The sequence below is a fragment of the Mustelus asterias genome, chromosome 6 (genome assembly GCF_964213995.1).
Source record: "Mustelus asterias chromosome 6, sMusAst1.hap1.1, whole genome shotgun sequence".
Taxonomy (NCBI): domain Eukaryota; kingdom Metazoa; phylum Chordata; class Chondrichthyes; order Carcharhiniformes; family Triakidae; genus Mustelus; species Mustelus asterias.
In genome coordinates this window covers 65,475,570-65,492,722 of record NC_135806.1, presented here as the reverse complement: position 1 = coordinate 65,492,722, position 17,153 = coordinate 65,475,570, and the positions used below count along the sequence as shown (strand labels likewise).

General features: G+C 45.8%; 1 protein-coding gene across 1 annotated transcript in view; it reads left to right on the top strand.

Annotated features, from left to right (window-relative positions):
- Positions 1–17,153, top strand: part of LOC144494666 (solute carrier family 28 member 3-like) — a 198,760-nt gene that overhangs the window by 62,940 nt on the left and 118,667 nt on the right. The window contains 1 exon segment of the mRNA XM_078213870.1: positions 16,087–16,164. Within this exon segment, the coding sequence (XP_078069996.1) occupies positions 16,087–16,164 (78 nt within the window).

The window sequence follows — 17,153 nt, the reverse complement described above, 5'->3', positions numbered from 1 at the left end:
TCGTGTTGTGTGCCACTATCACTGTGCTAAATGGGACAGACTTCAAACCGATCTAGCAACTCAAGACAGGGCATCCATGAGGCGCTGTGGACCATCAATAGCAGCAGAACTGTACTCCATCAATCTGCAACCTCATGGCATGGCATATCCCTCACTCAACCATTACCATCAAGCCAGGGGATCAACCCTGGTTCAATGGAGATTGGAGGAGGACATGCCAGGAGCAGCACCAGGCATACCTAAAAATGAGGTGTCAACCTGGAGAAGCTACCAAACAGGACTACTTGCAGGCCAAACGGCAAAAACAGCAAGCGATAGACAGAGCTAAGCGATCCCACAACCAACGGATCAGATCCAAGCTCTACAGTCCTTCCAAATCCAGTCGTGAATGGTGATGGACAACTCACTAGAGGAGGCTCCATAAATATCCCCATCCTCAATGATGGAGGAGCCCAGCATATCAGTGTAAATGATAAGGCTGAAGCATTCACAGCAATCTTCAGCCAGAAGTGCCGAGTGGGTGATCCATCCCGGTCTCCTCTCATGGTCCCCAGCATCTCAGATGCCAGTCTCCAGTCAATTCGATTCACTCTACTGCTATCAAGAAACCGTTGGAGGCACTGGATACTGCAAAGACCCTGATAACATTCCAGCAATAGTACTGAAGACTTGTGCTCCAGAACTTGCTGCTCCCCTAGCCAACCTCTTCCAGTTCAGTTACAACACTGGCATCTACCCAGCAATGTGGCAAATTGCCCAGGTATGTCCTGTACACCCAAGTAGGACAAATCCAATCCAGCCAATTACCGCCCAGTTAGTCTACTCTTGATAGAGTCATAGAGATTTACAGCATTAAAACAGGCCCTTCGGCCCAACTTGTCCATGTCGCCTTTTTTATTTAAACAACTAAGCAAGTCCCAATTGCCTGCGCTTGCCCGATATCCCTCGATAGCCATCCTACTCATATTATTGTCGAAATGCTTTTTAAAAGACAAAATTGTACCCGTCTTTACTACTACCTCTGGCAACTTATTCCAGACACACTCCACCCTCTGTGTGAAAAAATTGCCCTTCTCGACACTTTTGTATCTCTCCCCTCTCACCTTAAACCTATGCCCCCTAGTTTTAGACTCCCCTACCTTTTGGAAAAGATATTGACTATCTAGCTGATCTATGCCCCTCATTATTTTATAGACCACTATAAGATCACCCCTCAGCCTCCTACGCTCCAGAGAAAAAGTCCCAGTCTATCCAGCCTCTCCTTATAACTCAAACCATCAAGTCCTGGTAGCATCCTAGTAAATTGTTTCTGCACTCTTTCTAGTTTAATAATATCCTTTCTATAATAGGGTGACCAGAACTGTACACAGTATTCCAAGTGTGGCCTTACAAATGTCTTGTACAACTTCAACAAGATGTCCCAACTCTTGTATTCAATGTTTGACCTATGAAACCAAGCATGCCGAATGCCGCCTTCACCACTTTGTCTACCTGTGACTCCACTTTCAATGAGCTATGAATATATACCCCTAGATCTCTCCACAACTCCCGACCATTAACTGACTAAGCCCTGCCCTGGTTCGATCCACCAAAATGCATCACCTCGCGTTTATCTAAATTAAACTCCATCTGCCATTGGTCAGCCCACTGGCCCAATTGATCAAGATCTCTTTGCAATCCGAGATAACCTTCTGTACTGTCCACTATGCCACCAATCTTGGTGTCATCTGCAAACTTACTAACCATGCCTCCTAAATTCTTATCCAAATCATTAATATAAATGACAAATAACAGTGGATCCAACATCGATCCCTGAGGCACACCGCTGGTCACAGGCCTCCAGTTTGATCATTAGTTAAGTGATGGAAGGGGTCATCGACAGTACTGTCAAGCAGCACCTGCTCAGCAATAATCTGTTCAGTGACGCCGAGTTTAGGTTTCGCCTGGGTCACTCAGCTCCTGACCTCATTACAGCCTTGGTTCAAACATGGACGAAAGAGCTGAATTCCAGAGGTGAGGTGAGAGTGACAGTCCTTGACATCAAAGCCACATTCGACCGAGTGTGGCATCAAGGAGCCCGAGCCAAACTGGAATCAATGGGTATCGGGGGCAAATACTTCACTGGTTAGAGTCAGACCTGGTACATAGGAAGATGGTTGTGGAGGGTCAGTCATCCCAGCTCCAGGACATCTCTGCAGGAGTCTCAGTGTAGTGTCCTAGGCCCAACAATCTTCAGCTGCTTCATCAATAATCTTCCCTCCGTGATGAGGTCAGAAATGGGAATGTTCGCCGATGATTGTACCATGTTCAGCACCATTCGCGACTTCTCAGACACTGAAACAGTCCATGTTCAAATGCAATAAGATCTGGACAATATCCAGGCTTGGACTGACAAGTGGCAGGTAACATTCGCACCACAGAGATGTCAGGCAATGACCATCACCAATAAGAGACACTCTTAACCACCACCCCTTGACATTCAACGGTGTTGCCATCACTGAATCCCCCACTGTAAACATCCTTGAGGTTACCATTGACCAGAAACTCAACTGGACTCACCACATAAACACAGTGGCTCCGAGAGCAGATCAGAGGCTAGGAATACTGCGGCGAGTAACTCGCCTCCTGACTCCCCAAAGCCTATCCACCATCTACAAGGCACAAGTCAGGAGTGTGATGGAATACTCCGCACTTGCCTGGATGGGTGCAGCTCCAACAACACTCAAGAAGCTCGACACCATCTAGGAGAAAGCAGCCCACTTGATTGGCACCACACCTACAAACATTCAATCTCTCCACCACTGACGCTCGCTAGCAGCAGTTTGTACTATCTACAAGATGCACTGCAGCAATTCACCAAAGATCCTTAGACAGCACCTTCCAAACCCACAACCACTTCCATCTAGAAGGACAAGGGCAGCAGATACATGGGAACGCCACCACCTGCAAGTTCCCCTCTTAGCCACTCACCATCCTGACTTGGAAATATATCGCTGTTCCTTCGTAGTCGCTGGGTCAAAATCCTGGAATTCCCTCCCTATTGACCAAGCATGCCGAATGCCTTCTTCACCACTCTGTCCACCTGTGACTCCACTTTCAATGAGCTATGAACATGTACCTCTAGATCTCTCCCCAACTCCCTACCATTAACTGAGTAAGTTCTACCCTGGTTCAATCTACCAAAATGCATCACCTCGCATTTATCTAAATTAAACTCCATCTGCCATTGGCCAGCCCACTGGCCCAATTGATCAAGATCCCTTTGCAATCCAAGATAGCCTTCTGTACTTCCACTATGCCACCAATCTTGGTGTCATCTGCAAACTTGCTAACCATGCCTCCTAAATTCTAATCCAAATCATTAATATAAATGACAATTGTGGGTCAAGCCACAGCACATGGACTGCAGCAATTCAAGAAGGCAACTCACCTTCTCAAGGGCAACTAGGGGTGGGCAATAAATGCTGGCCAACCAGCCACGCCCATGTCCTATAAATGAATAAAAAAGGTAAGTGAGAAAGATGTGGAGTAGGATGAGTCAGGAGGAGGTACGATAAGTTGGCAGGGTCGGGGGGTTTATGTTGTCAGTCTGTGAAGGGCACTTGGCAGGGTGGGGGTTGAGAGAATAGTTAGGGAGGGCAGTAGTTGGGAGTTTGTGGGGGGCAGTCTGGGGTTGGAAGGATAATTATGGGGGTTTGGACAGTGATCGTGGGGATGGGGCCGGGAGATTTGTTGAGAAGAGGGTTATTCTGGGGGTGGGGGGCAGGGTGTAGTCGGGGGCTCCAATAAGGGTCTGGAAGGGGTTAGTATAGTTACCCAGTAATTAGAAGTAGTTTTAGTACTTCTAACTTTTCCCTGGTAACTATTTTGCTAGTGTCTGATTTAAATCGGAATATCAGATGGTTCTCAATGCAAGATAATTACCCATCGGAAGTTTAAACACCTTGGCAATTTCTCCAGTGCTTCAGTGTATTTTTGTTGTACAGAAATCCAGAACCACTCAATACTTAGTATGGTCTGTCGAATGCTGTATATAAATCTATCATTACCTCCTTACTATGTGTTATATTTCTTCAGAAATGAACTTCAGACTTTTTGTGGCCTTAATAATTAACATTGTTATTTTTACTGATTAAAGTATTTGCATTCTCAGGTTTCCTTGCTCCACGACACCATATAATAACTGACCTTACAATGAATAAGACTTCCTTATTCCTCCTATAAAAATGAACTATATGCAAATATTGATGTTAATCCTCCCCTCACCTCCCCCAAACACACAAGGGAAGGAGAGGGTGGGATGTACAACAAAAATTCTCACTTCACCACATATGCAAGTTGCCTTTTTTTTGAAAGCAGGATACTTGAACATGTTTTAAAAAGCCTCACCGTGCCATTTGGAAGCCTGATTTAATTGTAACAGTTTTTCTAGTTGATAAATGCTTCTTTGAGCCAGTGGAGCAGAAGTACTCTAGGAAAGGTTTGGCCTCCCTTCTGCCAATCATGGCCTCTGTTTCACTCCCATGATGGTTGACTTCCATCGCTTCGTTTATTCCTCCCATGATGCTGACAGCTCATCTCCAAGCACCAATCTCTGCTACCTTCTATCATATGATGGCTGTTTCTCTCAATCCCCCAAGATTTGATCTCTTTCATGCTCCATCTCTCCATATTTCTCCTCAATGATTGCTGGGACTGTCACTGCTGTTTTCTCTTGGATTTCAGCTGGCCTGTTTGACTGAATGACAGGTATGAACTAGAAAAATGGGTTTTTGAGATTCTGTATTAATTTCAGCAAGTCTTTCACACCCCTAGGTTTTCCCCGCACTCCCTCTCAGTTTCCCTGCATCTCCATAAATATTGTGGCCAATACCTCCAATTCCTCATCCCAAATTATTGATGTATATTGCAAAGAATGGCAATCCCAGCATGGATCCCTGTAGGAAACTACTTCCCACTTCCTGCCAATCTACTTTTTTTTTGGTTTGTATCATCTTCCAGTCCATTCTGCTACCTTACTCCAATCCCATATATTCTGATCTTCGTTGCGAGTATTTTATGTGTCACCTCATAACAGCATTTGCGGAAGTCCATGTATACCTTTATAAACTGCATTGCCTTTGTCTAATTATTAATTATTTAAATAATTTAATAAGATTGTTTAAACTTCACCTTTTAGAAAACTATGATAACATTTTTATCCTCAATCTCTAAATGTTTTATGTTTAGCAAAGTTATGATATATGATCTACCATTGGCGTTAAGCTAAGTGGCCTATAGATTTTGAAGATTGGAATTGTATTGGAATCTCAGTTTCCTGGCAGTGTTCTTTTTTCTATTGATTTTTAAAAAATCAATGGATACAAGTGTTTCTGCCATCAACTTCCTTGTTTTTTGTGAGCATTCCATCTGAAACCAAAGCTTTGTACTTAAATTTGGCTACTATCTCTTTTACTTCTAAAGTGCTGTAATATTTCCTAACTCCTTTATTAAAGTCCTAGTGGAAAATTGAGCTTAATATTCACAACTTGAAGAATTTGTGCCTGAACCTGCATGGAGTGGCAATCAGAGTTGGGTTGCCAGTCTGCTCCTACTTTATTGCCTTGTAATACTTTTGATTCTGTCTCACCTGATCTTCCAACTTAGGCTGGGCAGGGATTATGTAAGGCAGCACACTCCTGAGGCCTTCAGTTGAGTGCTGCAGAATCGGTAGCAGGGACGCACTGCCTTTTGTTTACCACACTGGCTACATGAAGCAGGTAGGTTTAAAAGTCCAGCCAGGGCGAAGGTAGGTTTTTCAGGTAAGTGGTTAGAATTTTGAGGGGGGTACTGTTCGGGAATTTGGGGGAGGGGGGTGTGGCAAGGGTGGTCAGAGGCAATAAGAGGATTCCGAAAGGGTTGTTGGGTCTGAAAAGATTCCCGTGGGGATTTGGAAGTAGAAGGGAGTTCCGTGGGGCTTAGGATAGGATGATGGAGCTGGGGGGGGCGGTCTGCACAATAGTTAATCAGAAGTAGTTTTAATTCTTAACTTTGCTGGATAACTATGGGTGTAAGACAGTCAGGGACATCCAAAGTGTGCAATTCAAATCACATTTTCAGATGGTTCCCAGTGCAGGGCAATTGCCCACCGGAATTTTTTTCTTTATGGACAATTGCTGTGCAAACTCTATCTGGGACACCTTGCAGGATGGGGAGATGTCCCCAGTATATCTTTGGAGTTCCTTCCAGGTACACTACCCTGGAGTTCGAAAGTTATGGCCCCTTGTATTTATATAATGTCTTCAACTGAGTAAAACGTCACAAGAGCATTATCAAACAAAATTTGACAGCAATCCATATAAGGAAATATTGGGGCAGATAAGAGGTCGTTTTCAAAGAGTGTTTAAAAGGATAGGTAAGCAGAGAGGTTAAGAGAGTGAATTCCAGAGGTTTGAGGTTCAGCATGGCTACCAATGGTTGAGCGATTAAAACTGGGATAGAATTTGTGAAATTCATATCTCTGAGGGTGTATAGATGGAGGAGTTTACAGAGATGGGCTGGACAGGGTCACGGAGGGATTTGAAAATAATGTTTGTTATTTTAAAATGGAGACCTGGCTAACTCAACCACCAATGCAGGACAATAAACACAAGGGGTAATCAGTGAACATGACTTGGTGCACAAGAAGAAATGTGCAGTCAAGTTTTGGATGATCTTAAGATTATGGAGGTTGGAAGATGGCAGGCCATTTAGAATTGCATTGGAATAGTCTGGAGGCAGCAAAAGCAGGGATTAGGATTTTAGCAGTTGAGCTAAGGCAGAGGCACATTCAGACAATGTTACGAAAGTGGATGCAGGCCTTGTTAGTGATGGCACAGATTTTTTGGAGGTGTATCTCAGTCAAATGTGACACCAAAATTGCAGATCGTCTTTTTCAACCTCAGAATTGCAAAGAAATGGGATATAATTGGCAGTTAAAGAATGGAGTTTGTGACAGGAACCAAAGACAATACCAATGTTTAGTTGGAAAAATCCTCGGATCCTACTGTTCCTAGTCTGGAAAGCAGTGTGACAATTTAGAGACAGTGGAGCGGTTGAGCAATATCTATTCAATATCCCTGTCATTTCAGTAGCCTCTGTAAGTTTATCTTGTTCATCCTTTGGTGGACCTATCTCTATCTTAATTCTCCTTATGTTACATAGCAATACTTTGGGGGCGATTCTCCCCAAAAAGTTCGAAGTGCTGAATTGGCGGGAAAACAGGTGTAATCACGATTGTTTTTTCAGTGGGAGTTCAGACTCGAATCTCCCACACTCTGTGCAATGCAGAGGTCACAATCATGAATCTCATTAAAAGCTTGGGTGGCGGTGCCTATTCACACCAGAGTCTGACAGTTCCGGGCCTCTGCGTATGCCCTGAACTGTCAGCCTGCAGTTTGCTGGCCAGCGATTGAGCCCCTCCCCACCCCGATGGTTGGCCTCCCTCCAGTCCCAACTGATCCCCATGCAGAATGGCAGCGGGACCCCCCCCCCACCAATCGCCCTCTGGGCACTGCCCGATACCTGATGGATGGTGCCAAGGTGCCCCCTGGGCATGGGCACTTGGGCAGTACCAGGGGACACAGGCTGGCACAGCCAGGGTGCCCACACCAAGGGGGCACCAGCCCCGCTCCAACGGGGTCTCCCGCTAGTTCCCCGAAAGTGGGGAGCTACTCTAAACCCCACCGGAGTGAAAAAAGATGCTAACAGGTTCGGAGACTTCAGTCCTGGGCCCGATGATCACATTTAAATTACATTCAAGTAAGATTAAAATAACTTGCCTGCTGTTCCTGCTGGTTTCCAGTGTGGTCCCGACTGCGCCGATATCCATTGCTGGGAGATGAGCGTCCATCGGAAACACGTGCAAATCCTGTGAATCGGCACAAACGCGATTCTCCTGGCCCGACCCACCAAAAAATTAGCAGGTCGGTGTGGGAGAATCGCGGCCTTTATCTCTTTTAACATTATTTGTTATTTTCATTTCTTATTTCTGCTTTGTTTTGATAATTGTCAATTTATCTCATTTCAAAGTTTGACATTTTTTTTAGCCACCTTCTCCATCGGGCGGAATCTTAATAGAATTTGGCAAAATGTTGGTTCCGGTGGGAAAATGGTGCAAAGCCAGTGGAATTTCTCATGGAACTTTGAGCCTCATTAGCAAAACTTTTCCCCCATGTGAATCATGCCGCAATGGTGGCAGCCTCCTGATTCGCTTGCCTCGGGCAACTTATTCTCTGCAGTCAGTGGGGAGCACCAAAGAAACGCCTCCTCAGCAATCCCCAGCACTTGTTGCAGATCCATTAGAGGGGATGGCTACCTGGAAGCGCACCACGCTTCTTGGAGGGAGCTCTGACCAGACTCTTGGATCAGAGGTGGGATGTCCTCTATCCACGTCCTTCCAGGAAGGTGACCACCTTCTGGATGGGAGGCTGTGGCACCCTTAGTGCCAGATCACTACAGAAGAGCACAAGGCAACAGTTCCGCCAGAAGATGAATGATCTTCTACATGCAGTCGGTATGTTTACCTCTTGAGGTCTCCCACTGCACCCCCTCACACGCCCCTCTCACTCCAAGTTGATCTCTCACCTAGCCGCCTCGCAGGTTGCCAACTCCTATCACCAGGTCATGTCTTCTTCTTCTCTTTCCCTCTTCCTCCTCCTCCTCTCTCTCTCTCTCTCTCTCTCTCTCTCTCTCTCCCCCCCCCCCCCCCCCCCCCCCCCCCCCCCCCCCCCCCCCCCCCCCCCCCCCCCCCCCCCAAGAATCCCCATGTTCTCACCCATTAGCTGCTATGCTTCTCACAGTCTCGCTCCCACTCAAGTGCCACTCATGCCACACCTCATCATTATCTGAACTGACAGGAATCCCACCAACACTCCCCCATCTGTCTCATTGCAGGACAAACTTCACCATAACATGAAAATTACCGTGGTTGCTGGAATCTGAAATAAAAACAGAAAATGCTGGAAAGTCCAGTAGGTTTGACAGCATCTGAGGAGAGAAAATAGAGCTAACGTTTCGAGTCTGGATAACATTAATCAGAGCGAAGGTCACCTTCAACTCTATTCTCTTTCCACAGATGCTGTTAGATCTGCTGAGATTTTGAAGCATAACATGTGTAAGCAAGCGCAGCCTGGCCGAGTCATGTAAGAGCTCATAACCCTCACACCCTTTGAGGAGAGAGCACTTGAGCTGGCCGGGGAGGAGGAAGACTATGCCTGTGCAGAGAGCAAAGTGGGGCAGTAGACAAGAGTGAGAATCTGTAAGACATGCAGCCATTCTTCAAGCCTCAAGTGAGTAAACATTGTCCCTTCATTAAGTCCCAGTAAAGCACTAATGCCATCTTCCCTTTCAGGGAAATCAGGAGCAACCAGGACCATCCTTGTGCCGCTTGGAGACCACAGGAGATTTCTTGCACCCCATCTTAGAAGAGGCGCCACAGCTGTTACCAACACTCTCCATCAGTGCAGTTACTTGCACCTTGGTAGGATTAAATAGTAGGCAAGCTTCTGGGTTACTCACTGGTGAGCACCTCACAGCTGAGGATTTACAGCAGGCGGAGGCAGGGAACTGGCACTTGGAGGGATGCCGGAGCTCAGGACTCTGCTAAGTCGCTGACCGATGAAGTGCTCCTGGGTCCGGTCATTCCAGGGCTGATGGAACTGCAAAGGTAGCTTCGCGAGCATTAGCAAGAGGTGGCAGCATCTCTTCTCGCACTGCAAGGCCAACTGGAGGAGACCCATCGGCTTCTGTCTGAGAAATTGGTACCATCACTCCGATGCAACTAGGCCAACACTACGAGTCCACAGTGGAGACCTTGGTGCTTAAGTTGCATTCCATGGTGGGGTATGTCCACTCCATGGGTTCAGCTCACACCTCCATGGCTGAGGGCATAAGCTCCATGGTGCAGGGCTTCAACTGCATGGTGCATGCACGAGTGGGAATCCATGAATGTCAGCTCCAGGGAACAGTGGGACTTCTGCATCTCACTCCAGCTGCCCCTCTATCCCATGGAGGAACACAAGCCCCTGGGCAGCCAATGCGGAGAGGATCAACAGGAGCACAGCCTTGGGGGTTGAAGAGCTACGTCCATTGTCTGGGTTCGTCCTTCCCCACTGCATAGTCACCCTCGCTGCCCTCTTTGACATCCTCATCCAAGGAGATGTGGCACACCCCTATCTCCTCCTATTCCAGGTGGTCTTCCTCTGCAGTGTCAAATTGTGCAAAGTGCAGCGGAACACTGTGATGTGTGACACCCTCTGAGGGCTGAATCAGAGGGCACCCCTTGACTGGTCCAGGAACTAGAACTGGATCATGTGTAGTCCACTTGCCTACTCAACCAGTACACGTGTTGAAGCATGTGCCTCATTGTAATGCGTCATCATTCCCATGATGAGACCCTTGCACTGGTGTCATCAGCCCCTCTTGAGGGTGGGCTCTGTGTTCCCAAGGAGCCATCCCTCCAGCCGCTGCTCTCCCTCAAAGATGGCTAGGATCTGAGAGCGTGTCTAGAAGTGGCTGTCAATGACTGTCCTCGGGAAATGGGCATACACCTGCATGCAGTGTATCATGTGGACATTGTGGGAGGGAACTTGTGGTTCACAAATGGGGCTACATGCTACCTTGGTGACTGCAGGACCATATGGGTGCAGTCGATCACACCCTGCACCTTGGGCAAGCCTACTGAGTGGACGAAGCCCATCACCCTGATGCCTTGGCTTGCCTGGTCTCAGTCCTAGTTTATATACATGTGGGCTTTCTCATAAAGGACATCTGTAACATCTGGATCAGGTTGTGTGCGGCTGACTGGGAGATGCCCACAGATCACCTGTGCAGCCCTGAAATGAGTCACTTGCATAAAAGTTCAGAACAGTGGTAACTTTAAGGGCCATAGGAAATGGGTGTCCTCCCGTTTCATGAGATGCCAGCTCTTACAGGATCTGGCAGAGGTGGTCGAGCATCACCTGGGGACAGACACAGTGTTCTGTGACATTAAAGCTCCAACATATACAGATGGGATGACCGACGTCAAGAAAACCCTTGGCCGGGTTTATCTCCGATGAAGCTCCAGCACCTGTGGTGCCACTCGTGGAACAGCCAAGAGCCCAGCCTTTCCCTCCTCTTCAGAGCGTTGGTCCTGGCCACGTGCCGCGGCATGTCAATATCTCTGTTGCTGCTCTATGGCAATGAGTAGAAAAGCCGGCTCAACAGACACTGTGATTCTCTAGAATCATGCACTGAAAAGATGAGAATACCACTATGAGCTGTGAAGGTTCCTGACTGAGGTCTGACCCTCATCCCTCAACGCCTCTGTGGCTACCACTCAAACACACCCCACTCAGTAAGTTCCTCACTACACATCCCTCACACTGTCCCCCACACCGTCCCCTCTCACACTATAGCCACATCTCCACATCAGTTCCTCTCAACTCCATCAGGATGAAGTATGTGGACCATACTGAAACCACACTGATTTTCAAGAAGGCTCTAGAAATTTCTAAGGGCATGGAAATGGCTGTCAGCAAGGCAAAAGATTCAAAAGGTCAATGGCACTGCGCAGACGAGTGCATTGCAATCAAGAAGGAGGGTGCAAGCATAAAGGTGAATGCAATGGAATGTTTTAGATGTGGAGGGACATACTATGTGGATCATTGCAAATTTATGGAAGCTATTTGTCACCGTTGCAACAAAAAGGGTAATTTAACTAAAAAATGCAGGGATGCCTAGAGCAAGTCGAAGACTGAGCAGGAAAATTCAAATTTGAAAAAGCCTCATCACCTGGAAAGCTCAGAGCAGGCAATATGTTTAACGTGTGTGAGAGGCATACAGATCTTATCTATGCATCTGTAACCAGTGAGGAGACCTACAGGAAGACTTGGGCTCTAAGCAGGTGCCATTCCTTACTCAGGCAGGAATCCAACTTTGGACGTACACCAAAGAAGCTGTACCATTGCTTGGGGCATTAGAGGTGTACATTGCATACAGCAGCCAAGAAGCAAGAGCACGGCTCCTGGTTGTAAAAGAGAAAGGGCCTAATTTACTCCAGCGTGACTGGCTCAGTAAAATTCTGTTGAACTGGGGTGAGATTAAGCACATACAGGTGACCGAGGATGTTATTCAGAAATATCCTGAGGTTTTCAAAGATGAATTGGGTACTTTGCATGGCACTACAGTTAAGTCGTTTGTGGATTCTAAGGCTACTCCTTGGATTCCAAGCCCAAGACAGTGCCCTACACCGTGAAAGGCGAAGTGGAGGAGGAGTTGGAGTGGCTGCAAAAGCTTGGAATCATTGAGTCCATTCAATTCTCTTGTTGGGCAGCTCCAATTGTTCCTATTCTAAAAGTGATGGTACAGTGCGCATATGCAGGGATTACAAACTCACCATTAATCAGGCTTCCAAGTTGGACACTTACCCATTGCTGTGGGTGGAAGATCTGTTTTAAACCCTTGAAGGAAGCAAAACATTCTCAAAACTTGACATGAGCTACACCTACCAGCAGCTTTTGTTCGGGGTGGATTCAAATCAGTCAATACTCACAAGGGTTTGTTCAAATACAACCACCTTTTGACAAGAGAGAATATCATAGTCTACCCTATTTGCATATAGAACCCCAGTGCGGTGGTGAATGGCAAACTGGGGGATGTTGAAAAAATCCCCTGCATCAACCTGAAATATACTCAATGCATAATAATTCATGGCCACAATTACCTTCACATTCATTAACAATGCTGTCCTTGTCCTGTTCTGAGGCTGTGGTTTTGCCTGCAACAGGTGGCAGATTTCAGTGAGTACCTCCTTAGTGAAATGGAGGTGCCTAATATTCTGTTCCTTGCTAAGACCTTGGGTGGATTGGCCACCTGACAACCCTCCATCTCCTGTTTCTCTTGAAGCACCTTATCCTCCTCTGTATTTCCTTTGCTCATTCTCCCTGTCATACAGTGGCATAGGGGAATAAAACGACTGCACTCATGTCTGGAAAAAAATGTTGAGACCAGAACTCTGTTGAAGTCAGGACAATTGGGCTTGAACCTCCGCAGAGTGGCAATCAAAGTTAGGTTACCATCCTCTTCAACCTTCTTACCTAGAAGTCTTCTTCATCCTGTCTCGCCTGACCTTTTGACTCAGGCCGAGCGAGAACTGTACAGGGCAATGTGTTCCTGAAGACTTCAGTCGGGTGCTGCAGAATCAGATGGGAGGAGTCACAGGCTGCCACTTTAAGCCATTGAAAAGGTAGGTTTGTCAGATAAATGGTTAGAATTTGGAGGCCACTGTTAGCTGGGGAGGGGGAGCAGTTGGAGGGGATAGATGTGGAATGACAGTTGTGGGGGCATGGTTTTGGGCAGTTGCGGGTGGGGGACAAATCGGACAGTTGGTGGGGGAGGGTCACGATCAAAGGCACCTCACAAAAGGTTAAGTCATAAGCTAAGAGCCCATGGTGTTGGAGGTGATATATTGGCATGGCATTGGCAATGGGCAGGAACCAGGAAGTGAGGCTAAGGAGTTCTTTTTCAGGTTGGTGACCTGTAATCAGTGGGCTTCCACAGGGATCAGTGAAAGGGGATTCCGTAGTGGCGGTTAGTCAAGGATGGGGGTGTTCTATGCGGGCGGAGGGAAGGGTGGTGGTCAGTGTGGGTCTGTACGTTAGTTATCCAGAAGCTAGAAGTGATTTTAATTCTTTTAACTTTTGCTGATTAACTATTGGTGTTACAAAATTGGAACCATCTGAAGTTTGTGATTTAAATCACATTTTTGGATGGTTCCCAGTGCAGGGAAATTACCAATCTTAAATTTGCTCTTCTTGGGCTATTGTCGTGCAATCCTTGCATGGGAACTTCTGGGGGGGCCGGGGGGGACCTCTGGGGTGGGGGGGGGGGGGGGGGGGCAGGGGGGGGGGTGTTATCCCCAGCACATCTTTGGGGTCTTCCCCAGTTACACTGCCCTCTCCATTAGTCTCTTCAAGCATCTCAAAATAGTTAGTTGTTCTTCCTCATCCCAGTGCTGAGAGTCCAGCATGGATAGAAAATACACTAGAGGTGAGTGATCCAAGGTTAAAAAGCTTTCACTTGAGTGGAAATTCTAACTTTGTTTATTGGTCATGTAAAAATATGAAATTATCATACTGTGTGATGCTCTGCCAATGCCCTGCAGCATTATTCCTGCTAGAGTGTGGGATTAGTGTGAGGCAACTAATTTGCATTCCCTGTGTCATTAGTAACACATCTTCAGTGCTCATTATCTCAAAAGTGCTAGCAAATCTGATGAAATTTGAACATGCCCTGCGAGGTTGTTGGATACCCTCAGTGTTGGAAAATGCTTATCGTTGCTTTGTGATAGGGCTGCAGTTAGAAACGTTTTCTAAATTCTAAACGGAGTTTACACAATCCCAGACTGGACTTATTTCTGCTTTTTAGTGGCCAGTAAGCCTTTTCTCCCCCAGCATACCAGCTTCCACAATTAAACTAGATTCCTCCACTTAAGGGATTCTCTTCTGTATTTGGAACAGATGCTCCATCTCTAAACAAGTCTACAGAAACTTCCACATAGACTGAGGGCCTTATAGATCAGGGTTTTGGCAGAAATTGGAGATATTTCATTGGACTCATGGGAGTCATGGTGATAGTCCATTGAAATGAACAAACTATTTGAATTTCAAATTGTTTTTGAGAAACCTTTTATGTTTATAGAGGGAAAAGGCTGTTTGTGCTTTTTCACATGGACATCATGTGCAATTGACAATGTTGGATTTTGGTGTTATTCATTCACATGTACATTTTTTCAGTTTATTTATTCTCTCATGGAATGTGGGTGTTGCTGACTAGGTCAGCATTTATTGCCCATCCCTTGAATAAGCCCTCAACTACCTTCCGCGCCTTTCTTGGTACAGTGCGGCCCCGTTATAACGCGATGGTTGGGGTGCATAAAATGTTATCGTGAAAAAAGCGGGGTCACGCTAATTCGGGGTTGTGCTAAGTTTGCCAATCATGAGCGGAAAAGAAAGGGTCCAATGATACATCGCGTTACATCCAAATTCGCGCTAAATCGGGTCGCGTTAAATCGGGGTTCCACTGTATTCTCCGAAGTACTCAGTACTGATTTCTTACAACGGGATGCCCAACTGCACCAATCGTACCATCTTTCTCTCTGATCAATGTTCCTGCCTACATACCAACTGCAGGCTAAGCATGCCAACCTCCTCATTCTACTTGCTCCACCCAGCTCTGCCTTAACTAGTAAATTAATAATAATGCTGCTCTGAGCATTACCATCTGGAATGTCCTCAGTTGATGGCAAGGCTTTTCCTGTTCATAATCTTATTTTAATGGCATCATGGCTTTAATTAAGACTTGGCTCATGGGTGCAACTCTTAGCCTCTTATCAAAGTTTCTCCACCTGCCTTGTGCAAACTTGCCAAGTTAACAACCAAGTCAGATCTCAGTCTTTCTCCTTTCCTTCATTAGCCTCTTCATTCGCCTTCCATCCTTCAACATCAGCTCATCCAAAACTCCTGTGTCCTATTCCACTCCGAGTTGTTTGCTCATCATCAGTACTTTCAACTTGCATTGGCTTCCTGTCCCAAACAGCTAAAATTTAAATCCCATTATGAACTTGCCTTGCTGCTCCTTATCCCTGAAACTTAAGAAAAACACTTCCCAAATCCTGTTTCTCTGTTTTGTTTTGTACATTTCCCCTTGCCATACCATTAGCTTCTCCAGCCACATTCTCTGGAATTCCTTCTCTACATCTTTCTGTTTATCACCTTTTTTTCAGACTTCCTAAAAACCCATCTCTTTTCCCAAACTTTTGTTTATTTTTCTTAATAATCATTCTTTAGTTCATTACCCATTATTTGATCACCTCTGTGAAACAACTTCAATGTGATTCTACAATAAAGCCACTATATAAAGTAATTTTTTGATTTACCATCATATATTTGTAAGCAAATAAAGTGTTCTTTTAAACATTTATGACACCGATATTAAATATTTGGCTATCTTGTATTCTTATGAAACGTGTTGATTTTTCATATGTTTTTGAACAGACATTTACACAATTTACTTATTTCCTTACAGATTTTTTTGAATTACACGGATGCTGGTTCAAGATTTTTATTTGGTGATGCATACACAAACCACTTTTTTGCTTTTAAGGTCAGTTTAACGCGCACCTTGCACTTTGGAATACCTAAAAAGAACTGGTGATGCCACAATTTAAATGACAACAGACCACAAGAAATAGGAGCAGGAGTAGACCATATGGTCTATTGAATTTGCTTTGCGATTCAATATGATCTTTGCTGGCTTTAGCTCCACTTTCTCACCTACTTTATATATCGCTTGATTGATTGAAAGACCAAAACTATTGTATTCCAATGACGGAGTATCCATAACCCTCTAGGGCAGAGAGTTCCAAAGATTCATCATCTTTTGAGTGAATTAATTTATCCTCATCTCAGTCTGAAATGATTGGCCCCTAATTCTGAGATAATGGCCCTGTATTTTCAATTCCACAGATAGCAGGAACAAAGGGTGGAATCTTCCAGTCCCACCAGTAGCAAGAAGCATGAAAGGGAACTTAATTTGGCGTGAGGCCAAAAATCAGTTTCCCAACGTCACAATTATGTTCTTGGGACTTTAAAGATGGGTGGAGTTTCCTGATGAACAATGTTAGGAAGCCCTTTTGCATGCATTAGTGTATCATGAATGCTCACTAAAAGGCTACATCACTAGAATTAAGTAAGTCCTTCAAACTAAGTTCCCACCCGCAAGAAGTTAGAGCGTTCACTTTTATGAGTGTATATAAATGGTAGGCACCCTCATGAGTTTCACTTCTTCTGTGACTTAAGTGGTCAATAGACACTGATTTCATCTTCTTGGGGACTGCTCATAACTTGACTCATTGCAGGCCAGTAGCAAAAACTGCACGGAGGCTGGAAATGGAAGCTGAAAGTTGGAATGGGAGAGGTAAGCTGAAGCGGAGACTGGACATGGTATGCAGGCAAAGGATGGAAGGGATGGGGGTGTAGGGTAGGAGAATGGCGTGAGGCTGGACATGGGTGGCAGGAAAATGATGGAGTCAGGTTAGGGTGGAAAGATAGAGCAGAATTCGGACATGGGAGGCAGGAGAAATATGGAAGGGG